This window comes from Crotalus tigris, unplaced genomic scaffold (assembly GCF_016545835.1).
Source record: "Crotalus tigris isolate CLP2741 ecotype Arizona unplaced genomic scaffold, ASM1654583v1 scf7180000024349.2157984, whole genome shotgun sequence".
In the NCBI taxonomy this organism is placed as follows: Eukaryota; Metazoa; Chordata; class Lepidosauria; order Squamata; family Viperidae; genus Crotalus; species Crotalus tigris.
Window position 1 is genome coordinate 469,466 of NW_024100518.1, and position 27,251 is coordinate 496,716.

The window sequence follows — 27,251 nt, forward strand, 5'->3', positions numbered from 1 at the left end:
ACACGATGGCTTAGCATAGGTGCATTCCTATACTTCGTACATACAGATGTTCTGTATAAACGGAGTCCAGTGCTCTTCAACATCTGCCCAGTGCTCTTCAACATCTTGATCAATGATTTGGATGAGGGGATAGGTGGGGAACTCATCAAATTTGCAGACAACACTAAGCTGGCAGGAATAGCCAACTCTCCAGAAGATAGGCTTAAGATACAGGAAACTTGAACATTGGGCGCAATCTAACAAAATGAAATTCAGTGGTGAAAAAAATAAGATTCTCCATTTAGGCAAGAAAAACCAAACGCACAGATACAGTATAGTATACAGGTATAGTATACTACTTTCTCAGTAGTAGTAAATCTTGGAGTCCTAGTGGACAATCACTTAAATATGAGCCAGCAGTGTGCTGCAGCTGCCAAAAAAGCCAACTCAGTGCTAGGCTGCATTAACAGAGGGATAGAATCAAGATCACGTGAGTGTTAATACCACTTTACAATGCCTTGGTAAGGCCACACTTGGAATACTGCATCCAGTTTTGGTCACCATGATGTAAAAAAGATGTTGAGACTCTAGAAAGAGTACAGAGAAGAGCAACAAAGATGATTAGGGGACTGGAGGCTAAAACATATAAAGAATGGTTGCTGGAATTGGGTATGTCTAGTTTAACGGAGAAGGACGAGGGAGGACATGATCTCAGGAGTTACCAGAAGGAAGAGAGAGTCAAGCTATTCTCCAAAGCAGGGCTTTTCAACCAGTGGTACATTGGCACCTGGCAGGTACCATCCTAGAAAAGTGGTAGCGGGGGAGAGGAATGAGCTGAACCGGTGGCAGCACTGCACAAGCCTGAGCGAGAGATGGCTGGAGCTGCAGGGCTTTCAGGGCTCAGCGGAAGCACCAGGATCAGTGTCAGGCTCCAGCTGGAGCTCGGCGCTGATCCTGGCATTTCTGCTGAGCCCAGAAGAAGCGTTGATCACCTGGAATGTTGCAGCATCTCCAGGGTCTTGTGATTTACATTCAGATGCTTGGCAACTGAGTCATATTTATGACAGTCACAGTGTCCCAGGGTCATGTGAAGTGACCAAAACCTGCTGCAGCCACCCAGCAGACGGGAATAAAGACCAAACACACCCCACCCCCGCTGCCAATCCTCAACAGAAATGCTCACAACAATGAAAACCTCAGACAGGAGGAAGAGCGCCACCGGGTGGGCAGGAAGGTGTCTTGTTTGGCTGTGGCTTGGGGGGCACTTTTTCAGTGCCATTGTAACTTCGAGCAGTCACTAAGCGAACTGTTGTAAGTCGAGGACTACCTGTACTTTATCACTTTTTTCCTTTTTTTTTTTTTGGGTCATCAAGTTTTTGCTAGGCGACTGGTGGTACTTGGATATTGCCGTATCCTAAAAGTGGTACAATGGGTGAAAAGGTTGAAAAGCCCTGCTCCAGAGCACTTGAAGGCAGGACAAGAAGCAATGGATGGAAACTAATCAAAGAGAGAAGCAACCTTGAACTAAGGAGAAATTTTCTGACAGTTAGAATAATTAATCAGTGGAACAACCTGCCTCCAGAAGCTGTGAATGCTCCAACAACACTGGAAGTTTTTAAGAAGAGACTGGATAACCATTTGTCTGAAATGGTATAGGGTTTACTGCCTGAGCAGGGGGTTGGACTAGATGACCTCCAAGGTCCCTTGCAGCAGCAGCAGCAGCAGCAGCAGCAGCAGCAGCAGCAGCAGCAGCAGCAACATTATCTGTTCCCTTTTGTTCTACAACTACTTGTGTCATTTAAGAGATCTCTTGAATTGAGGGGGCACAGGACACTGAAGTGGAAAGAAAGACTTGTTATATAAATGGAATTCTACTTACTTCATTTTAGATCTAATACCATTGGTATTTCATATTTCAAGCATACATGAAATTAGATTACATTGTGATTTTAAAAAAACATGTACGTCAGAACAATTCAATGGACTTCTGCTTCACACTTAAATGCCAGCAGCTCTGAAAAGATGGATTCTGGTTTGAAAAGGAAGACAGGTCTTTGGTAATAAGAATGGCTGCCACAATGCTAGCAATTTATTTACTTCTTACGCAGTCTTTTGCTTAACCTATTAGAACTGGGTCCGGTTTCTTTTGTTTAGACAATAAAATATATTGTAGAAATTCCAAATATTTTTACCAATCTTATAACAAAAGGGATATTTAGGTAATTGGTTATGAGTACTGATTAGGTTCTATCAGGTGTTCAGCCATGATTGGAGTGCTATCTATTTGCATAACTACCTCCTTACCTAGTCATGGAGAGAGTAATAAGTATAAAAGAAAGCCTGTGATTTATCAAGTGATTCTTCAGGAAGGAAGAGTGATTTTTCTAAACCTGCCATCTGCATAGTTCACTGTATAAACAACCATTCTTTCAAAACCAATTTCATTTTAGTTGAGAATTCAACATACTCCAAAGAGTCCCACTTCGATTTTGCATTACAACTAGAAGATTCATTAAAGCTGAATTATCAATTAACCCAACAGTTATCTGACTTGGCAGGTAAACGAAAGAAGAAAAAACACATTTATATTGAGAAAACAATTTCACCTCCTTTATACTAAGTCTGTATTATGAGGCAGAAAAGCAAGACACATTAAAAACTATAGTACCCTTTTTTCGATAGCAAATTGATCACCAAAAGGCACCAACTATTTCAGTCACAAAAGAATCTGTACAGAATTCTGCATCTTCTTCATCAACCTCACGGTTTCCCTTTTTGATTTCTTTTTGGTTTATATGCATGACATCCACCACACAACATAAAATAGCAAATCGCCTTTCTCATAGTATATAAAGATTTGTATATGCCTATCTCAGGAATAAAACAAGATTGCTTAGCTATTTTTTTCCCCTGTCTTATTAACTCTTTATAGAAATAGTGTGTCTAACAGCGGGCATGAGGAAATAGAAGTAGAAAAACCATGCTTTCCATGCAACATATTTAACTGAAAGGTAGCCTGATCCCAAATCTCAGCTGTGTGAAATGTACTTCCCCAGGGGGACCATTTGTTTCATGTGAAACTGGAAGAATTTTAGCAGTAAAGAAATTTGCATAATTTCTACAAAATGCATGGACTTGAAGTTGGCCAATGGATTTTTCTTTTATTCTTCACTGTTATTATTCATTTTTATTATTCTCCTATAAATACCACTCCCAAAATCCTCTTACCTTATTTTACTTCATTACTCACCATCCAAAACACATTTAGAGACAATTATGTTCTGTTTGTGAGACCACTCCATTTATGAATATGGATGGAGAAGCTAACTTCTGGTTTAATATGTGGCCATTTTTGTGGAAAGCAATCCATTACTATGGCATAACATAAAGTAATTTTTAAAAATTAGAAATTTGTCTGCCTTTCAAAAATTTGCGCTATGTCCCATATTTATTGGTTGAAATGTAAAGATCTGAGTTGAAGTGAAGTTTTAATCCAGCAATGCAATCCAATTTTTATATAATTGACTATTAAAATATATTCCGCTCAAGACAAATGGACCAAAACTATTTTACTTGTCCCATATAATCCCAGGCCAGAAATAACCATTGTCGTAATTATAATTATAAGATAGTGAGTTGACTATCCAGAAATGCTTAAAATTTGTTAAAATATGCTGCCAATCTCTATTCCTTATATATTTGTTTCATTTCCATCTGTATAGTCGTACTTGGAAGAAACTGTTTCTCTAGCGCATAGGAGCATTCCATTTATTCCCTCAATGGAATAAAAAGAGACAAAATAAGCTGTAGTGAGAGCCCTTTTCAAGAAATCTTCCATAAATGCCTATCTTTTGGGGCAACTATTTTCCAGTCTGTAACCTTTTCTTTTTGGAGTAGGCTGCTGAGAAGATAGAGAGGTGTACTCTAGAGGCATAAATTATCTAGACTTCTTTTAGGCTGGATTCAAAACTGGACACGGATGACGATGCCAGTGCCCTGGTGCCACTGTGGTGAATTAGTTTTGTTTTGATCTAGATAGGAGAGTACACTCCTTCTGGTCTTCTTAGAGCTATTAAGAGCATTCAGTGCCAATAATCACTGTGTTGTTCTGTTCTATATGCAACAGTTGGGAGTTGTTACCATTGCGCTATTGCATTTCTGCTCCTTCTAGATCAAGTCCATGGCAGTGGGGAACAGAGGCAGATCTTTATGCTGTCCCAGGCTTCAGTTCAGTTTTTAATATTTCCATGAAACCACTAGGAGAGTTTATCTCTCAGTTTGTTGCTGATGATATAAGCTGAGCTAAATGCCACAGAAATTCTGATCCGTTATTTTGAGGTTATTGGAAACAGTAGACAGATGTTGAACCATACTGAGACCACGTTACTATTTATTTGTTAAGTATTCTTGCTATGGGTAGCAAGGATCTTGCTCTCAATAGGAGACCATTTGTCCAGTTTTATCTGAGCACTTGTTGTGGACCTACCTGGAGATTAAGTTTCTAACAATTATGAGTTTGTGAATCATATCACACAATTGAATTACTGCAATCCACATGGCATTGCCTTAGAAGAACATTTGGAAACTGCAGCTGGCACAACATACATATCGTTTTACTGTCTTATTATTGTAAAGATATACTATCATAATCTGCATGGATTCCTGGCAGATTATGGTAGTATATAAGAAAGACATTTAAAGAACAAAGTAACCAAACTGAGATATATCTAAATTGGCAGGATGCAATGCCAATTAATGTTTAGATTTTAAATACTTATTTTAGTGCATTCCACTGTGCAGCAAACTACAATCTATATATTATCTATATATTATTTGACATACGCTCAGAAATTTAAGTAGTAGCTCTTGGAAACAAGGGTCCAAGAAGAATAGGAACTTGAACAACGTCTTTTCTTTTTCTATTTTCAGTACTTTCGGTATTATCTATATAGAGACTTCAGTAAATGTCATGTGGAAGAACAGGTTTATTTATTCATACAAATAGACATATGTTCTAAAATCTGGACAATTTCCAATAACCATTAAAACAGTAGAACAGAAACCAGTGCAAAGCAAAGAATCAACAATAAAGCATTATATTATGGCAACCCCCTCCACAGCATTATCACCAACAGCATTAAGCCTACCTGCCATTTTCCCCAATCATCTGAATACTTTATTTCTTAACACCATGCACCCAACTGGCCTATAGCTGTTCCACACCCTTTAGGGTTCCAGTTATTTGGTAATAACTTCCACAAAATTTCTGAACTGTTTTTTCCCTGTCCTTTAGAGTACATAATTATTAACTTTGCTTTTAGTTTCTATCACAATTAAATATGAAAGAAATTTTTTTAAAAGTATAAACTAAAAGAAACTAAAAAGAAACTATAAACTATTGGAATATCACCGTACAAATTGCCAAGTCTACTACTGTATTCATTTTTGGACATTCTATATCACCAAAATATACTGATTAGAATAGTATTGCTTCACTGTGAGAACAGACTAAAGCATTATACTGTAGCACGAAAGGATAACTGAAGGGGACATGCCAGCTATTAGAACACTGTATTTTCCTCCATCATATAATATTACAGTAGAGAGAAAAGTCACTGAATGTAATTAATTAGCAGTAGATTCCAGGAGAGACTTGAGAGACCAATTTCTCAATCATACATAATTACCTAATTATGGTGATGGCCACAAGCTCCATTATTATTTTTAAACTAACAAATCAAATCATTTGTGAGATTTGTGAGCTTTGTAGCTTTATAGATTTTACAAACACAGGGGCATCCTCAGATAGAGACATCTACTCATGAAAGATCTGGTGTTCACTTGTGTTAGAATCAAAATGATGAACTATATTGCCCTTATTCAGCAAGGTACTTCTTATGAAATATCTTGGTTTCATGGATAAGATTTAAGACTCAGAAGCAGTTGTACACTGCGGTGTCGCATAAAGTTTTGCTTTGCAAGTGACGAGAGATTGTGGGAAGGTTAAAAAAAGAAAGCAAGAGAAAACAGAGATAAATAATCAAGAAATAGTGGGGAAGTCAGTTGACTGTTTATATCATAAAATAGCAGCTTAGTTCAGGTATAGAGAAATCTTGGAAGAAGCATTTCAAATCACTCAGAGAGAATCCACCTTAATTAATTCATTATAAATAAGGCTAGGAAATTCCTCTTACAGTTACCAAGATTGATATCAAGCCCCATTCAGTGGGCAATTTTAATGAGGTACATTAATGTCAGTCTGTATAAATACAGAATATAGAATTTTGAAACTATAACAAGATTTTCTAAAATTCTTCATTGTTTATGTCTATATTTATTTCCCTTTCTTTCCCAAACTTCCCACAATCTCTCTCAGAAATCTAGAGTTTTTCCATCTTCAGGGCCTGACTTATCACTGTGTCTCACAGCTATCAAGATGGATGGCTTAGTTAATTTTCTCAAATCACATGGAATGTGCAGTACTTTCTCCTTATCGTTTGTTTTACATTGTATAAAATTATTTTTAAAATTTTAAAAAGATTTGTCAGATAATGGATGATAATGAGGATCTTAAAGTCATGGAACATATTGTAAATCCACCTACAAAATGTTTTACATGTATTAATTCCTAGAGCACATAATTTTGCTTTTTCTATGTCTAATCATATACTTTACTTTTTCCTTGCCTATCTTTAGTTTGCATTAAAGCACACCTAAGCTGATTCTTCCATAGCCAGGATAGTGGTTGCTAAAAATTCATTAGTTTTAAAGAATTATTTATTTATTTAATTTTATTTATATGCCGCCCAATCCCAAAGGACTCAGGGCGGCGTACAAAATTAAAACAATCATCTAAGAATAAAACAATAAAATAATACAATCATACCGCATGCTGTTTTGCTGCTGAGCAGGGAAGCAATTTAAAGAGAATGGAATAAGAAAAGTTTCAGCTTTTCCACAATTAATTTCCACATAATAAAATATATCCTACTTTGCTTCAACAATACAAATTTCAAAATGATATTTATCATGATTATTTTTGAGGTCAAAACTTACAGTAAAATTAGAAACAGGATGAAACAAAAATAAATTCCAGCATGGAATGTGTCACCCACAGTCAGAAAGACATCTTTACTTTAAATATTTTTGATTATTATGGATGGGCTGGGAAAACAATTCCACAAGTATCAAAAGTCCAACTGGAACGTTTCAAAATTATTATTTTTCTCACAAAACATAAATCAATTCAGATAAAGAATAATTAAATTAACAAATTGCTCTGTCAAATTATGTGTATTGCTAATTGCATTATCAAGACTAATATCAAATTTTAAAGTTTAATGATAGAAAGAGGAGGAAAAATTAAGTATCAAGGGAAGATTCTTTTTCAATAATAATAATAATAATAATAATAATAATAATAATAATAATAATAATAATAAGTTGGAAGGGACCTTGGAGGTCATCTAGTCCAACCCCCTGCTCAGGCAGGAAACCCCATACCATTTCAGATAAATGGCTGTCCAGTCTCTTCTTTAAAACTTCCAGTGTTGGAGCATTCACCACTTCTGGAGGCAGGTTTTTCCTTTGGTTAATTGTTCTAACTGTCAGGAAGTTTCTCCTTAGTTCTAGGAAGCTTCTCTTTGATTAGTTTCCACCCATTGCTTCTTGTCCTGCCTTCAGACGCTTTGGAAAATAGCTCAACTCCCTCTTTTTTGTGGCAGCTCCTGAGATATTGGAACACTGCTATCATGTCCCCCCTCATCCTTCTCTTCATTAAACTAGACATACCCAATTCCAGCAGCCGTTCCTTATATGCTTTAGCCTCCAGTCCCCTAATCATCTTTGTTGCTCTTCTTTGTACTCTTTCTAGAGTTTCAACATCTTTTTTATATCGTGGTGACCAAAACTGGATGCAGTATTCCAAGTGTGTCCTTACCAAGGCATTGTAAAGTGGTATTAATACTTCACGTGATCTTGATTCTATCCCTCTGTTAATGCAGCCTAGCACTGCGTTGGCCTTTTTGGCAGCTGCAGCACACTGCTGACTCATATTTAAGTGATTGTCCATTAGGACTCCGAGATCCCTCTCACAGTTACTACTATTGAGCAAGGTACCCCCTATACTATACCTGTACATTTGGTTATTATACATTATACAGGGAATAAAGCTGTATAAATTAGTTCCAATCCCCAAAAGGCTCTTTGAACTCTGGAACAGGGTACTTCATGAGTTCTGGAAGTACCTGATCCAAAGCAAACCATTCTGACCTTGAAAAGACTGGAATAGCTCATTTTCCAGTTAAAATTTTCAAGGATGTATCATTTTACACACACACACACACACACACACACACACACACACACACACACACAGGATTTTCATAGGATCACAGCAGGGAAGAAAAGGATTAAACATTTTTCTTACATGGGCTATGGCCCTGATGAAATCTTTACCATATCTGAAATAGCTATTATAATCTAACCCTTGGACAATGGTTTGAGAAGAGTAAATTCTTGTACTTTGTCATTTTATTTAAACTACAAAAAAGAGAAACATAAAAAGAGAAGTGCCATCACTGACAGGTACATAAGAGGAAAGTACCTAAGCAATATTTTCGAAAATACATTCATCCCATTGAGGTTGTAGTGAATTCTTCTAATTTCAAGTACAGCACTACTGTATATTTAATAGCTTTCCTATTAAGAAGTGTCTGTGGCCATCCTCAATGGTTAAATCACTTCAGTTTGCTATTCAGCCAAGTTTTTTTGCCCATCCACAAAGACAAAGCACAATCCCTAGTGGTTCCTGATGGCAAATATATGGCTTTGCATCTGGGAATGTTTTAATGTTTGCTTGTATTATACGTTTCCTTGTTTGTAATATCATAATCAGAGGTCAGCCAGTTTACTGTATGATAGTAAAAAAATTCTCTTTTTGTCTCCTTCCTGCTGTAAAACTTGGCATTGCCAAATGTGATTAAAATTCCTGGGTCTAGAGGATAAAATATATGTTGTAATGTTGTACTGGTTTCAGCAGAGAGCAATAAGTGATGCAGTGATTATAGAAATAGAAAAACATGAATGAAAACTTCAAAAATGAATCTGAAAGCAGACTTTTAAGATGCTAGGAGATGTCAACGGATAACCTGATTTGAATTCAATGCTGAACTACTTTGTACTTTGCCTCAGTGGAAACAAAATGAAAAATTAGCTGTTCCATATAACAAATTGCCTTCTGCTCAACTATAGCAGGCAATGGCATTTCAAGGTATATATGTAACTTGGAGAAGAGAAATGTTGAAATTGCAAATCTTCCTTTGTTTTCCCATTCCCCCATCTTTTCAAATATCTTTTAGGGTAATACTGTTGGAGACTGAAGATTTTGACTTTATTACTTGATTGTTAATTTGCACAACAGCAATCAAGGGTAAGTTAAATATATCAGTGAGATATTTAGTGGTAGCTGCTTTAATCAGTTTCCCCCCCTACATCTTCCAGAACACATTTGCTTAACAAACAGTCCCTCCTAATTATCTCAAAGTGGCAATATAACCAATTACTATGGATACATGTTTTTTTCAAGTAATATTATATTGCTGCCCATTATTGCTACATGCAATTTAATTTCAGTGGAATCTGTATTTCAAATGATTAATTTCTGATATATAAAGATGTCTGAAAATATGTATTTATATCATAACTAGCAGACTACAGAGGTTCACAAATATGAAACTGAATTAACAACTATTTTAATGAATTAGCTCACCAAGTTAAGTGAGGTGGGAAACAATCCAAACAAATACAACAGCACAATATATGTCAGAGAAAATACTACAATCGAACAGAATTTGAAGAAATAGCACTCTCATCTATTCATGCAATGAACCAGATATTTTTCAGGCTCCCATCCTCCTGAAAAAAAAAAAAGCCTCTGCTTTAAAAGGCATATTAATTTTAATGTGTGGTTTTCTTAAAGTAATAGCATCTCTCTTTTTTTGGCATGCATGGAAACATATTAAAAGTTTTAAATACATCAGTGATTTAAAAGTATCTCAAAGGGAAGAACAAGGAATGATAAAATGTATTTGAAATACCTAAAATGTCTTTAGTTTTATTTCCCAAGTTGTACATGTAACTAAAAAGTTGTATTATTTATCCATTCTTTCTGATAATAAACCTAAACACTGCAACATAAAAATCATCAGCCTCATTCAGTAAATCTATCTATAAAAGATTTGACAGCTGTCCCACAAAAAAGCTAAGTAGAAATCCTCGCGATAAGAAATCACTGTAAGTAATACTTTTCATCATGGCATTTGGGGTAACACTTAGCAATACATTTTGTGTAGATATTTTGTGTGTCTCATGGGGAAGAATCTATGATGTTTGTTAAAAATGTCTGAGATTTTGCCCTTTATCTGTATATATTTTATTTTTTTCTATACCTTGAAATTATTTTATGTATTTACTTTTCCAGGTGAAAACAAAACAAACAATGGCAGTTATTCTTTGCTAAACATCTACTTTTGTATGTAGAAATTTGTTACATTAATGGCTTCCTACATGGACATTTTTAAAGATTTGAGGAGGCCCATACAGGTAGTCCTCGGGTAATGATAGCAATTGGGGCTGGGATTTTTTGTGGCTAAGCAATGCTGTCAAAAAGCAAAATACCACGATTGTATTGCTTAGCACCGGAGATCCTGGCAATCCCAGTTGCTTTAATAACCCCAGGCCTGTGTGGGTCATTAAGTGGGGACCTCATGTGATTGCAGCATGAGAAGAGGCAGACTTCTAGGCAAACATGCTGGTAGGTGAGAGTTACAGGCCACAGCAGGTGCCACAGGTGGGGACTAGGAAGTACAGGGCTTTAACAACCTCTATTTCAACCTAGACTGCTTCAAGCCGCATACCCTGACAAGTCCCAGAGACACCAGCTGGCCTCAAGTTCACCATCAGCCTCAAGTTACTCTAGTGGTGGCTAACCCCAAGTTCCAGCAACAGCAGCTGGTTTCAAAGACCAGCCCTGTGATAAGCCCCACTTTTCACATAGAACTTGCATTTCTCCATGGCAGGTTACATGAAAACTAGTCATTTTAATCAGTTTTTATTTAAAACTTATTTTCAGACTCAATGAGTCAATTTCTTTAAATGTGGCCAAATTTTGTCATGTAAGATGAATAACAATTTCACTGATATGCTTACCTAATTAATTAATATTAGTTTTATGCAGTGTTTTTGTAAAAATAAAAAAAAAAGGCACCGGAACTCACACATGTCATACAACCCACCTTGCCTACCCTACAAAGTTCCATCAAAAAAGGTGGCGGAACTCCGTTCTGGGGATTCTATGAGAAAAAAAGCCCTGGTTTTATGTATAAAATTTGTTTTATAGACTGATCTTTGATTTTAATAAAAAATAAATTTGTATGCGTGTATGGAGATCGATAGGTATGTATGTAGGTATGTAGGTGGTTAGATAGACAGACCTTTTTGTGTCAATGTAGATTTTGAAGTAATTTTCTCAAAAATTATTACAGCCCCACATCCACGCCCCCACTTTCCGTAAGTTATTACAAAACTTCACATTTTAGAAAGTAATTTGAGGAATGAGTTGATGCTATTGGTAATGCTAATTATTTGATTCATAAATAATTTCATTGGTTGGTTGTTTTTAATCTATAAATGTAAAAAGTGTGCAAAAACTTATTTAAGAAAAAAACATATATAATATTTAAGACACAACTACAAAACTGAATTATAAAATATTACATGACCTTATCAAGTTCAACATTCCTGTGGGACCATACCTTTTCACTAGACATTGTGCCAAAATTATGAAGCAATTAACTAACATTAGCTGCATCATTTTATTTCCCCCAAAGTGCTATTTACAATTAAAGAGCCGTTTCATATAATTTTCCCATCCATTATGTTACAAAAACAGTATATAAAAATAACTAAACTAAATACAAATCATTTATGAATGGGTTGCTCTCATCTTCCTATAGTTTACCTGTTTAATAGTTTTAGTTTAGTTTAGCTTAATAATTAGTTTTCAGGCTTGTTATTTTCCCATTTATTTATTTATTTTCCAATTGCAAACATTAAAAAAGTGGTAGGATTCACTACAAATTATTTTTTAAAATGCTAAAAATAGCACCTGGGGGATAGAAAGCCAGACTGTAAAGAGGGATTTTTTTTTCCATCTTGCACAAGGCAAAGACAAATACATTTTAATTATTTCTTGTATTTTGGTTTTGTTTATTTCTGGTTTCATTTTTATATCCATGCCTGTCTTTTATTTGACTGTAAACTACTATTTAAAAGAATAACAGAGTTGAAAGAGACTTTGTTGTTGTTAATTGCGAAGTCGTGTCCGACCCATCGCGACCCCATGGACAACGTTCCTCCAGGTCTTCCTGTCCTCTACATCTTCTGGAGTCCATTTAAGTTCACACCTACTGCTTCAGTGACTCCATCCAGCCATCTCATTCTCTGTCGTCCCCTTCTTCTATTGCCCTCAATCTTTCCCAGCATTAGGCCCTCTCCAGTGAGTCCCTCCTTCTCATTAGGTGGCCAAAGTATTTGAGTTTCAACTTCAGGATCTGGCCTTCTAAAGAGCAGTCGGGGTTGATCTCTTCTAGGACTGACCGGTTTGAACGCCTTGCAGTACAAGGGACTCGCAGGAGTCTTCTCCAGCACCATAGTTCAAAGGCCTCAATTCTTTTGCGCTCAGCCTTTCTTATGGTCCAACTTTCACAGCCATACATTGCAACTGGGAAAACCATGGCCTGGACTATACGCACTTTTGGTGGCAGGGTGATGTCTCTGCTTTTTAGAATGCTGTCTAGATTTGCCATAGCTTTCCTCCCCAGGAGCAAGAGTCTTTTAATTTCTTGGCTGCAGTCCCCATCTGAGGTGATCTTTGAGCCCAGAAAAATAAAATCTGTCACTACCTCCATTTCTTCCCCATCTATTTGCCAGGAATTGAGAGGGCCGGATCCCATGATTTTGGTTTTCTTAATGTTGAGAAAGAGACTTTAGAGGTCTTCTAGGCCAACCAGCTGCTCAAGCAGGAGACCCTATACCAGGGGTCCCCAATGCCCGGTCCGTGGATCAGTACCAGTCCGTGGCATGCCAGCAACTGGTCCGTACAAACAACAAAGCCCCATCCGTGGGATGCAGGCAGCACACAAAACCATGCACCCTCCGGTCCGCAAAAAAACCTCTCTCCACAGAGAGGTTGGGGACTTCTGCCCTATACCATTTCAGACAAATGGTTGCCAAATCTCCAGTGATGGAGCAGCCACAATTTCTGTAGTCCAGCCATTGCACTGATTAATTGTTCTGTCAGGGAATTTCTCCTTAGTTTAAGTTGCTTCTCTCCTTGATTAGTTTCCATCCATGGTTTCTTGTCTTGCCTTCTTGCCAAATGGCTGCTAGGCGGGAGGTATCATGTCGTTTGTTCATGCTGTGTGGGCGTTTTTCTATCTCGATGGCTTCTCTGATTATTCTGTTATTAAAGTGTTCAGTTTTGACGATAGTTCTGGTCTTTTTAAAGTCAATTTCATGTCCTGTGATTTTAAGGTGTTGGACCAGGGAAGAAGTTGGTTCCTCTTTTTTGACTGAGTTCTTATGTTCTTCAATGCGTGCACGTATTCTTCTGTTGGTTTGTCCAATGTATGTGGTGGGACAAGTGAACAAACGAGATGATACCTCCCGCCTACCAGCCATTTGGAAACCCGCCCTTTTTGACAAACGACTCCCTAACACAAAAAATGACACCAGACCCACACTCACAAAAACCACACAGGATGTCACCACCACACATCCACGCAAAAAGCAAACCCAAACCCACACCGATGATGAGGCACGACCACAAACCAGAAGCCAGACCACAGCTGCATCATTAGCCACTTTAAACCCCTCCAATCCATACATGAAGCAAACTGACACCCACCATGAAGATGAGGCATGACCACAAACGCGAAGCCAAAAAATAGCAATGCAGTTCACCATTTTAAACCTCCCTGCAACTCAGACTAACCTGAGCACAACAAAGCCCCCACCCAAACAGAACACTCCCCCAGCCAATCAGAGCACAGCCAACCCCCCAGCCAATCAGAGCACAGCCAAGCTCCTAACCAATCAGAACACACCTCCATCCAATCAGAACACAGCAAAGCTCTCATCCAATCAGTTCATACCCCCACTGGCAGTTAAAAGGAGGAAACAGCTACAATCACACATTGCTCCTAGAAGCACGAAGCCGAAAGCACCAGCCTGAAGATGACGAATGAGACTTTGTCGAAACATCACCAAGACACTTCTAATTTTACGTGGGAAAAAACCCGAATAACCAAAGACTTACATACAAACACCCGCGAAAACCTCAGAATATATATATATATATATATATATATATATATATATATATATATATATATATATATATATATATATATAAGGTTATTTGTATGTAGGTCTTTGGTTGTTCGGGTTTTCTCCCGCGTAAAATTGGAAGTGTCTTGGCGACGTTTCGACGAAGTCCCATTCGTCATCTTCAGGCTGGTGTTTTCAGCTTCGTGCTTCGAGCAGCAAAGCTGAAAACACCAGCCTGAAGATGACGAATGGGACTTCGTCGAAACGTCGCCAAGACACTTCCAATTTTACGCGGGAGAAAAACCCGAACAACCAAAGACCTACATACAAATACCCGCGAAAACCTCAGAAAACATATATATATATATATATATATATATATATCACACACATACATACACACACACACACACACACATATACACACACACATACATACATACAGATACATACATACACACACACAAACAGGTCATCAGAACTTATTGGAGAGAACTATTACCAACAGTTGTATTTCATAGAAAGTATAGAGAAAATGGAATTGTTGTTTTTTGCAATAATCACTTATTAAATTTTCCTACCTTGTTGTCCTCCAGAGATGGTGAAACCACAACCAAGCTGTAAGAAGAGTCTGGAAGTAGAAGTTTCCAAACATCTGGTAGAAATTAGGTATCTTATGGGTGATTCTATCTACATTACAGTATTATCCCACTTAATTCACTTGAATACAAGAACGATCAATCTAACTGAAACGCATCACAGTATTCATGTCTTGAAGATCTCTACCCAAGAACCATTTACAAAATCATATCTTGTATTATCAAGATTAAGGAAAAGAATCTGTGGCCTATTCAGAACCGGGCCCTGTGAGCAGTGGTGCGACATGGATGCATGCGAGGCTCAACTTGTCCAAGTGGCAACTTGTGCAAGTCGAGCTGCATGTGCATGTGTGTGCGCACAGGCCCACCGCTCACACAAATTGAGCTGCACATACACATGCGCTCTGGCCTGCTGTTTGCGCAGCCCGGTTCTTTTCTCCCTTTGCTGGGCTGCCAAGCAGCAAAGGTTGAGGACTGTTACTTTAAGAGAATTTATTTTATATGTGGCAACATGTCATCTTACAGTAAATTTGAGCTAACAATGGATACTTTAATCTTCTGGTAGTTAATTCTGAAATTGAGATTCCCTTTTCCAATTAAGAGCTGAGGTATTTGAAATGAATATAATAATTTAATTGATTTTTAATTTATGTCCAATTGTGCTAAAGACAGTGAGGACTAAACAAGAAACAGTTCAGCTTTGGTATGGATTTTGCCAACATCCAATTTTCCCTCAAGCTTTCCTACTGTTCACAGTGTTATTTTAAGAAAATATCAAAAAAAATATTATATCCCTAGTTAACTGCTCATACCTTATAGTTTAGACAGGAACAATGAAGCAGCTTGACAAATGGATATTAGTAAGTTGTACAGATCCATGTGTGTGGATGTGTTTGTATACACACACAGAAAATGTTCATGTAATAAGCCTGATGAACAAAACTATTGAAATAATTCAGTTTTCATAGTCTATTTCATTTTATCTAATGAAAAATTATCTAACTGATTATAGTATCATAATCATGTTATGAATCATTCTAATTTGGACTGAAATCAACATTACAAAATTCACCAAGTATTCAACTGATGTAAGATATAAATTCAAGGAGACTCAAGGAGTGTTTAAGATATTATGTGATTTTCTTCATCACAGAATTACAGTTAGGAAGGACATATGGTCCATCTAATCTCCTCACTGTGCAGAACTCCAAATTACAGCATCCCAAAAAGATAAATGGCTGACTAGCGTTTAACCAAATATATCTACTTCAGGGGAGCTCACCATCCTCAGGGTAATTAGTTCCTCTGTCAAACTGTTAGATTTTCATCCTTACAGTTTGCACCTTGCAGTTTGTATTCTCATTCCTTAATTGCATCCTTGCAAGTTGCAATTAAAGAATAATAATACAAACCTCTGATTAATGACGTTTATCAGAAGGAACAACAAGGTTACACCACAAGAACTCCATGGAGTACTCTACTTTCAGAGGAGATACCTATATATAGGCAATTAGGTGACAAAACTCATTCCCTCACACTTATACTGTGTACAGGACAAAAGTTTGCCTTATTTTCTATTAAGGCAGTACAGTCTGCATTGTCTTGCTAATGAAAATTGTAATCAGTGGGAGCAGAAACTCTCATATTATAATTAGAAAGTCTTTTCTAACATTCAATCAGAATCAACTACCCTGTAATTTTTATCTTGGGGGCTGCACTCTGAAATGAAAGCAAACAAGTTTTGCCCTTCTTCTTTGTAACATGCTTTGAGCTACTTCAGCAGTGTTATCATAACCCCCTCAGTCTTTTCTTAAAACTAAATATCTCCAATTTTTTCTATCTTCATTAAATAGTACAAAGTTACTGATTTAAAAAAATGGATTTAAACACTGTGTGTGTATATCCATATATATGTCCATTTATCACACAAAAAATCATAAATTTCTGCCTGAAATGGATGGTTTTAACTTAAAATGTGAAAAGAAGTTACTGAATTTCCAAAACATATAAAATACACAACCTCTATCTACTACTTAATTAGATCTAGGAGTTATAACTACGAAGTACAGTTTCAGGAATCTATTTGACAAATCAATCTTATTATATCTTAAAGTTAGATTCAGACAAAGGTACTAATTACCATCAAAGAGTAACTTATTAGCTCCTCCATAGATTTATCTAAAATTTACAGAAGACTCTTTTGAATAATAGAAATTAAAATGTTTTGCCCGCATAGTCAGCAAGTTGGTAAAATCATATAAATAAAATAGTTAAGCAATACCAATTTGCATCAAACTGAGATAAAGACATTGGAAGTAACTGTTGCTCAGAATTATCTTTCCCATATGTGTAGAATGCTGCAGCATCAAAATTTGTTTTCCCAATCTGGAGGTACAATATAATTGTATTGGGGAATAAACAACTGCATGCTTGTTTAAACATGCTTGCATTGTGCAGATCACAAACACACACTCATATGCAGAAAGAAGAATGCAGTACATTAGACTTCTATAAAAACATAATAGAGCAGAAGTGGTATATATATATGGAAGTAAGATCCTATACCAGTGGTGGCGAACCTATGGCATGGATGCCAGAGGCGGCACTTAGAGCCCTCTCTGTGGGCACGTGCGCCTTTGCCACAGTCCTAGGCCTTCAGCTGGGTTTTATAAAACCTTTTCACTTTAGGCCTCCACTGCCGTGTGCAAAAAAAAAAAAAGGTTCAATCAATCAGTCAATTTCAACTTCTCGTGAGAAAAAAAAAGATCTTGCAGAAGTTGGAATTGATTAATTGAACTTTTTAGTCCCACCCAGTCTGCCGTTACCAGCACAGCCATACCCACCCAATGGCCCACACCCACCCAATGGGCCATACCCACCCAATGGGCCACACCCACCCGGCACCCAACGATGCATAAGTGGGTTTTGGGTTGCAGTTCGGGCACTCGGTCTCTAAAAGGTTCGCCATCACTGTCTTATACTGAGAAATCAAATGACTGGCCAGAACTCAAAGACAGAAAATAACCTTTTGTGTAGCTCAATGATAGAGAATACAAGATCAATAGAAAGTCACCATACAAGCTTTGGAAAATACTTTAATTCTATAAACAGCTATCAATGTAGTAGACATTATTGAGCTACATGGAGCAACAGTCTGATTTAATTCTTTCTTGTAAAACATGCATAAAAATGTTGACTGGGACAATCTCCTTTAACTAAGCACATCTCTGTTGAAAATGATAATTCCAGAATTTTTTGTCAGCAATACTAATGCCAGTTGGAAAGTCTTTTGAGTTATAGCGTCAATGCATATGAAGAGAATCATGCTAAGGCAAGTTGTTTTGGAGACACATTCCAACCCAAGGGCTCCCAACAGGGAAATATTCAGTAAGATAGAATGGAAAGAGTAAAGTTTATAAAACAGAAATAATTATTTTCCCCCAAAGAAATCCAGTCTTCTTTAGTGACTCTATACCAAATTAGCACATGTTTATGGACTGAATTCATATATTGATATCCAGCATCAAGCTATTGCCTTGAGCCATACTTCAATAAATAAATCACAATTAAGATTATATATGGTACATAAGCTTAGATATCACAATTCTCTAAATTTATTAAACATACTAAGCAATTCTTTATAGACCATGATGGCTACATTCACAACAATTAGCATTATGATATAAGGACCAAGAAGAATTCTCTCATTCAGTTATTTACAAGATATCACTGGAGCCATAGCTAGTCACCCTGTAGGGGAGATGGGTGGCATAAAAGTATAATAAATTAAGTAAAATAAAAATATTATACCACATAGAAAAAAACTGTTCCAACTGAATACAGACTTATAAGCTAATATTAAATAGTGCTGTAAAATAATATTGTATAAATGAATAAAATATTAGCATTTTCTGTGCAAAATTGGTACATCTGTTTCTCTGAAATCCAAAACCCAAGTGAAAAGTACAATAATTATTTCAAGAGCTTTCCTAAGCTTATATATGGCACATAGGCTTTTCCCTCCTTACATATGTACATTCTATTGGTATTTAAGTGCCCCCTGCTGGAAATGAATTCCAGTTATATTCCTGAAAATATCTGGATTAAAATAGTCTGGCAAAATACCTGGCAAATACCAGGTTACATTTAATTGTATTAAATATTTTATTACCTTTGTTATTAGCAGGTAAAATTATGTGAGATTCCTGACACAAGAAGTTTCAGCTTAAACCATAAAACTCAGTAGATTAAGCAGGAAAATCAAAAAACTAAATACTTTCTTTGTGCCATAATTGCACAATGAATACATCTTAATGCAAAGCATATCAAACCGACCATCAAAATATTACAAAATAGTATCAGTAATAATAATCACCATCACCATAGTGATAATATAGTTAGACTTCATTTATATTTTGCAGAACAAAGTTATTCAATAACATCTTGTCTATCTGGGGAGAATACAAAATGGTGAATCACTAAGTTGCAACACAACTTATAAAGATCTGGAGCAGGAGTGTCAAACTTGCCGTGTCACATGAAGTGTCGCTACATATTGCAAATTTTTTCCCCTTGTCGGAGCTGGGGTGGGTGTGGCGCATCTGGCTTGTGGGCCAGCAGTTTGACACCCCTGATCTGGGGAGTATAATAATTAACAAATCTAATATGAATCAATAATATGTCTGCAATTCAAACAGCCAGTGATAATTTATACTGCCTTAAATAAATACTTTTTACAGTTAAAAAAAAATGGAAACACTGACTTTGACATTACTGAAGTTTTAATGAGACTACTGAGATCAATACAAAAAGGTACTTTAGAGGGTTCAGATGTTCGCTCAAAATGATACCAGAAAAAAATGAGCGATTCACAGAGCTATCGCACCTGTTTTAAATTCTTAAACAACAAGCCAGATTCTCTTCTGAGTGCACTTTACAGCATAAGGATTATACATAACATGGAGAAGGTGACTGGAATATAAAACAGATTCAGCAGCAAGAAGCTTCAAAACTAGAAAACATTTATATCCAGTTCAGCTTTTGTTATAATTTAGTTATACTGAAAATATTAGACTATATGAATTCAAAAATGACAGATGTTATCTTAAGATAAAACCTATTACACAGCCAGTAATTTACATTCCTAGCATCTTGTAATTAAAGCTAAATGATCCTAGACATACAGAAATGGTAATATACTACGTAAAGAACATTTATTTCATGCAGCGTTCAGAATAACATCATCTTTATTATTAAATCACAATTCTTGAACCCAAAATAAAATATTGTTCATGATTTTTTTTGACCATTTAGCAATCTTTCTCTTGTTTGTATCAAATTTCACCCAATTCTGGTCTACAATACTCTCATCTGCACTGAATAGGAAGTCAAGCAGATTGAGAGAAGAACTGAAACAGAATCACTGTGTTCAATTCCAACATCTCCCAGCAACTCTCTTTAAATGTATAGTGGTCTTCACCAAACATGAAAGAAAGAAATACATAAATGTATATACGGGTACGTACAGCCAAAATTGTAAGTTGGAAAGAATCCACTACATCATTTCAGACAAATGATCAGTCAGTCTTTATTTGAAGATTTCCAGTAAGAACACACCATATCACGCAGCAGCCTATTCCACTAGTTAATAGCAGATATCGTCAAGAAGTCTGCTGCCTTCATGTTTAACTTCCTTAAATCTACTACTACTACTACTACTAATAATAATAATAAAAAAAGTTGGAAGGGACCTTGTAGGTCATCTAGTCCAACCCCCTGCTAGGCAGGAAACCCTATACCATTTCAGACAAATGGCTGTCCAGTCTCTTCTTAAAAACTTCCAGTGTTGGAGCATTCACCACTTCTGAAGGTAGGTTGTTCCACTGGTAAATTGTTCTAACTGTCAGGAAGTTTCTCCTTAATTCTAGATTGCTTCTCTCCTTGATTAGTTTCCACCCGTTGCTTCTTGTCCTGCCTTCAGGCGCCTTGACTTAATTGTCTTCTGTAAACATACTCAGGTCATCCTCCGAACTCTTCACCATTTTGATAGCCTTCCTCTGAATGTGTTCCAGTTGGTCACTGTGGTTTTTGAACTGTGGTACCAGAACACAGTACTAATGTAGGGTCTGATTACTACTGAGTATAATGGACTAATTACTTTCCATTACTTTCTGTTCCTGTTAATGCACACTGAGATAGCATTTGTCTTTTTAACAGTTGCACCATAGTGCTGGCTTATTTCTAACTTGTATAGAACACCCAGGCCCTTTCTATATATGCCTACTGCCAAGCCAGGTCTTCCCTAGCTTGCAGTATCATTTTAAGGAAAATATTATCTTGGTCTCTATTGAAGGTTTTACTGATGTCCAGGTACATGCACTCAGAAAACCATTAGCATGATATCAGAATGTCAAGGTTTTCTGTAGGGATTTGAAAATTTCCCAACATCTGCAATAAAAATCAATAGGCAATATGCTTTATTTACAAATATAATGAAAAAGAACTTTGATTTTAACCAAGAGAAACCATTATTTTCTACTTTCATAAACATTTTTTTAAATCAATGACAAAAATATATAAGGTTCACTTATTTGTTTGATGAGTCAGTGTGTTGAATCTCCATCCCCACCACCAAAGGATTATTGCTCAATGTAATGAAAGACAATGACAGAAGTTGCAAACTATGGTTTGCTATAAACCTGGGAGGAGAGGGGGGAATAATTCCAGCTGTGCATTATAAACAACTTCATTTCCAGATGGCAAATATTCTAAGCACCCAAGTGGAAAAGTTATTTATAAGGAAATGAATTAAGACCACTATAAAATAAACCTATGCATTTTTAGGAGAGAAAAATAACACAACTGAGTAGAGTCATGGAAGAGTATGTCTATTTCTCAAAATTAAATTTCTACATTGAGTTTTTGTAAACAGCAGAGCAATCAGTAAATAAATAGGAACATTCAATGGTAATAAGTCAAAAAATCAGTTTTCAGTCTTTTGACCTTGTACAAATGATATATTTAAGTTATATTATATTCTTCCTTGCTTCAACATTTGATTTTAATCGCATTTTTGAACCACATATATTTAATTTCAATTACCTACCCTTTAACAATGGATATAAATTACCTTCATTTTGAAGTGTCAGTGGATTTGCTCCAGTCCAATCTAGAGGCACTAACATCACATTCAAATCAAAATACCAAAAGGGGGAAATAAAAAACAGAAGGGGCAGGTTCAGGAAAAAAACCAAAACAAAATCTAAATAATTAGCACCTCTAGTTGGCAACACCACCCATCACATCAACAAATTCACAGGACTTCGCCAGCAAGGTTTGGAAACTAAAACTGGACCCAGATGAGACAATAGTTTCCTATGTTGTGACTTTCCTCTTCACCTGCATTCCAACAACTGAAGGTGTTACGGTAGTGAAGAAACAACTGACACAAGACAGCACCTTAGGTGACAGAACCAATCTCAGCCCAGACCACATATGTGTCATTCTGGACCTCTGCCTGACCACTATCTATTTTAAATACAATGAAGATTTCTACAGACAGAAACATGGCTGTGCCATGGGTTCACCTGTGTCCCCTATTGTGGCCAATCTCTATATGGAAGAGGTAGAAAGCAAAGTCCTAAACTCCTTCACAGGAATTCCACCAACTCACCAACATATGTGGACAATACTTGGCTTAAGATCAAAACACAGAAATTGGAAGCTTTCACCAAACATATCAACTCTGTTGACAGGTACATCAAATTCATGCGGGAAGATGTTAAGGAAAATAGTCTAGCCTTCCCGGACTGTGCCATACACATTAAGGAAGACAGAAGTCTTAACATTGAAGTTTACAGAAAAGCCGACACATAGATCAATATTTACATTTTGATTCTCACCATCCACTGGAACACAAAATGGGAGCTATCAGAATCCTACACCATCAAGCTGAAGGTCTGCTTACTAGCAAAGAGGGGAAAGAAAAAGAACTAAAACACATCAAGGAAGCCCTCAGAATGTGTGGCTATCCCAGCTGGGCTTTTATCAAATCCCAAAAAAGACCCAGCAGAAACTCCTCCATAACAGAAGAGAACAATAAATGAAGCAACGTTGTCATTCCATATGTTGCAGGAATATCTGAAAAGCTCAGGAAGATCTTCAGCCAACACAACATATGTGCACACTTTAAACTCAAGAATATACTAAGGCAGAAGCTTGTCCACCCCAAGGATAAAACACCCAGATACAAACTAAGCAACATGGTATATGCAGTACAATACAGTAAGACGTGTGCAGATCTGTGCATTGAGGAAACAAAACAACCACTTCATAACACATGGCACAACATAGGAGAACAACCCATCAGGACAAGATTCAGCAGTCCATCTGCATTTAAAAGATAAAGGGCACTCTTTAGAAGACAGCAAACTCCTCATTTTGGACAGAGAGGACTGCTGGTTTGAAAGAAGAGTCAAAGAGGCCATCTATGTCAAAATTGAACAGCCCTCTCTCAACAGAGGGGGAGGGATATAACATCATCTATCTCCAGTCTACAACATAGTCTTTTCAGCAGTTCCAAGAAGGCTCCACACCCATTTGCATCACCCAGATAAACTTGTCAGAGGACAGAGATAAACTTCCAAGTGGCCTCAGAGACTCTCTAAAAGAATGCAAATGACCAGCTGTCTGCAAGGAATATAAATACTTCCATTCCCCACCATCCAGTCAGAGCTGAAGAAGCTTCTTGGATGAGAAGCAAAACATCTTCAAAGAAAACAAGAAAGTCCAGTTGCCTCTTGAAAAAGTACTTTTGGGACAACCATGACCTAGATGATTGAGAAGCTCTACAGACAATTAATAAACGTATTAATACTCTTAATATGCTAACCATTTTTACCCACTTTTTCCATAAAATGTTTCTTGTACTGAGGTCCATAAAATATTTTCATGCATAACACAACTCTCATGATATAGTGATTTTTAAAGTCTACATTTACTTTATCATAGCATAAAAGTGGTTCTCAACCTGTGGGTCGGGACCCCATTTGGGGTCGAACGACCATTTCACGCGGGTCGCCAAACAACGCAGTCCACCATTTTTTTCCCCCTTTTCCTTAGCTGTGCTACTCCCTTTTATTCTATTGGCTTTTTCAAAAGCCAATAGGAATTGTCCAGGCTGTCTCTGCCCTGCTGAGCCTGCCAAAAGTCCCATTCTGCAAATGGTGCTGCACCAGTTGAGTAGTCCTTGACTTAAGACCGGTTGAGTAGTCCTCGACTTACGACCGGTTGAGTAGTCCTCGACTTACGACCGGTTGGGGTCGCGGCATTAAAAAGGTTGAGAACCACTGGCATAAAAAACCATGCCACCCAACCCTCAGGTCATAATTCCAACATTCTCTTATTTCTTGACAACAGCCATTCCTTCATTCAAATCAAATGGCAAACAGCAAAATGGAATTTAAAATCAGGCAATCCTAATCCTCCTCTTTCCTTTGCATCTTGAATATATGAATATATCATTTTTGCCATTGTTTAAAAGGTGCATCATTTCTCAAAACCAGGAGACCGTGAATTCTAGTCCTGCCTTAGGTGTGAAAACTGGGTGGGCAATCTTGGACTAATCATTTTCTCTCAGCCCAACCCACTTCTCAGAGCTCTTGTTGTCAGGAAAATAGGAGGGGGAAGGAATATTAGGTATTTATGCCTCCTTGAATTATTTATAAAAATAATAAAAGTGAGATAAAAGCTCTAAAAAAGAGTATCGTCTGAAATAAAAACATTTTAGGTAACACATTCATTTCTACCACAGAAATTCTTCCCAGCAATGGTAACTATACATTTCCCATCTTGATAAATCCATCTTGATTTCACTCCATACCTTAACATAACTATTTTGCAATAACAAACATTTTATGTTAGTTGTAGCAATGCCTAAAATCTGCAGCAAAAGAACAGCTTAATTCTTAGCAGTTATCATTAGAAAATCTTTAGTGCAATAAACTTTTTATTTTAACAAGAAAATTCCAATATTAAATATGTCAGCTTTAATATGTCAGTAAACCATGTGAGTAAAAAAATCAATTTTGAAATCATGATGTTTATAGGCTTCTGAGATGAAGCATAGCCCAAGAATTCAATAAAGAAGCTGGCGGACATAAGCCCAAGACACTGTCATTTTTAGACGAGTGACAGCATGTAAATATATAGCAGGGGATTCTGAGGTTATGGTGGAGTTCTACCTATAAAATTAAAAGATGTTGACCTTGACACCAATAGTACACGAAACCACAACATCAACAGAGTAAAAGATTAATAACTAAGCAATTCAGATGACAACAAAAACAAGGGGGATGTGAATTCACAAAACAAAACAAGTGGAAGTTGAACAGAGACAATATATTAAATTAAATATGAGGCATATTTTTGCCATCTCACTTTCATTTTTTAACTTCAAATCTTTTCCTTTTTTCAAACAAGTTTTATACTTGTCTGAAAGGCCTTTCTAAAATACATGTCATAATAGTAGAGGACAATTACAAAATTAAGATTACAAAATTAAAGATCCCTGGGAGAAGGTGCAGATTTCCACCAAAAAGGAAAATGAAATCTCTAAAAATAAATGCACTATACAAACATCCAACACATCAGATACTAAACTGAAGAGATTCCAAGTCATGGAATATTTCTAACGAAATGTGAATCCTTGCATCAACCATACAAACTTCCTCACTTAAATATAAATTTAATTAGATTTAAATTTCTTGCTTTTTGAAATGTATTTCTGAGAATGATCTTTCAGGTCCAAGGGCAGCCCTCGTGGAAAGGAAAGGAAAGGAAAGGAAAGGAAAGGAAAGGAAAGGAAAGGAAAGGAAACAAAAGGAAAGGAAAGAAGATATATGTTCTGTCTCTTGCGTTGGTAGGCATTGAAAAAGCCGGACTCACAAACAGGTACTTCTTTATTTGCAGCTAAACAGAACTCAGAATAAAATGGCTCCACCCCTTTTTATACATTCAGCTTAGGGCGCTGTCAGTCAATCAATGCAACGTATTCTCCCACTCAAATGCATATTAATGATCAGCCAGACAATAAGTCTGGCTAGCAGGCACCTGGTCTGCTAACGGTTTCCTTGCACCTGTTCCTAGTTTAAGCTCAGTACATAACAATATACATTCCAGATCTTTCCTGACTGATCATGGATCTCAAGGGAAATTTTCCCAGATCTAGAGATTCCAGCATGTTTTTATTACTCATTATTTAATTCCAATTGCATTGCTTATATTTAATTGATTGTTCTTAATATTATTTAAGAGTAACTGAATAAAATCCAAACTTTGGTTTAACGCTAATCAAATGTTTAAACTGGAGCTAATATATATTATTTATACAATATACATTTCTGATTAAGATTACAAATGTTACAATCCTAATAAACTGCTGAAAAAAATCAACTTGTACTTGTTTGGGGCATTTATGAAATTCTACTTAGAAACACTATTTAAACCATAGCAAAATCAAATGGCTGAAATTCTCATTACACTCTCGAAGTTGCCATTAATGTAAATCTCACCTATTCCAAGCATCAGGTTTAAAGCGCTTGTCTTATGTCACTTGGCAGAATACATTTTCTTACAAAATCAAACTGTCAATAGTTATTTAAAGCTCTTATTTCATTCAAATTCAAAGTATTAAACAATATAAATTCTAAAATAAGTCACAGAAGGGTGATATTGCTCCATAAATCCTTAAATGCTGCCACAGGTAGGATTGAAAATACGGCAAAACTCTGAACTGAAACAGTTCATAATAATCTAAGAACACCATCATTTTTCAAAATTGAACTATCCAATGTATAATTATGGGTATATAGGGCTCACCACTGCTGTATCATAAAAAAAGGAAATGCAATGTCCATAAATTCTGTAAAATAGGCTGAAAAATATATTAATTATTACATATATTCATATCCATTATGTTATTCCTTTCAAGGCAAGCAATATTATGAAAAGTACAAAGCAAGAATAAATAATTGTAAACAAAACAAAGTAAAGATAGGAGATAAAAGGATATCTAACAATCTATTTTACATGAACCCTGTTCACAATGCCTCCCTATCTTTGCAAATCATGAATGTTTCACTATATCTATATACCAATTCACTCATTGTCTTTTGTTCTTCAAAAATTACATCTCTCTTATTAAAGATCCCATCAATTTATTCCAACCAATCTATTTAACATTTCTGCAACTGGGTTCCCAGCCAACAATACATCATAATTTGCATA

At 36.4% G+C, this 27,251-nt stretch overlaps 1 protein-coding gene across 4 annotated transcripts in view; it reads right to left on the reverse strand.

Moving 5' to 3' along the window:
* Window positions 1-27,251, reverse strand: part of SMYD3 (SET and MYND domain containing 3) — a 326,831-nt gene that overhangs the window by 248,676 nt on the left and 50,904 nt on the right. The window contains exon 1 of one of the 4 annotated variants that reach the window (XM_039327016.1): window positions 16,249-16,652. The exons of the other annotated variants lie outside the window; for them this stretch is intronic. Within the exon in view, the coding sequence (XP_039182950.1) occupies window positions 16,249-16,251 (3 nt within the window). The 5' untranslated portion in view covers window positions 16,252-16,652. Of the gene's footprint in view, window positions 1-16,248; window positions 16,653-27,251 lie in introns of those variants that run through there. 4 annotated transcript variants of the gene reach the window in all.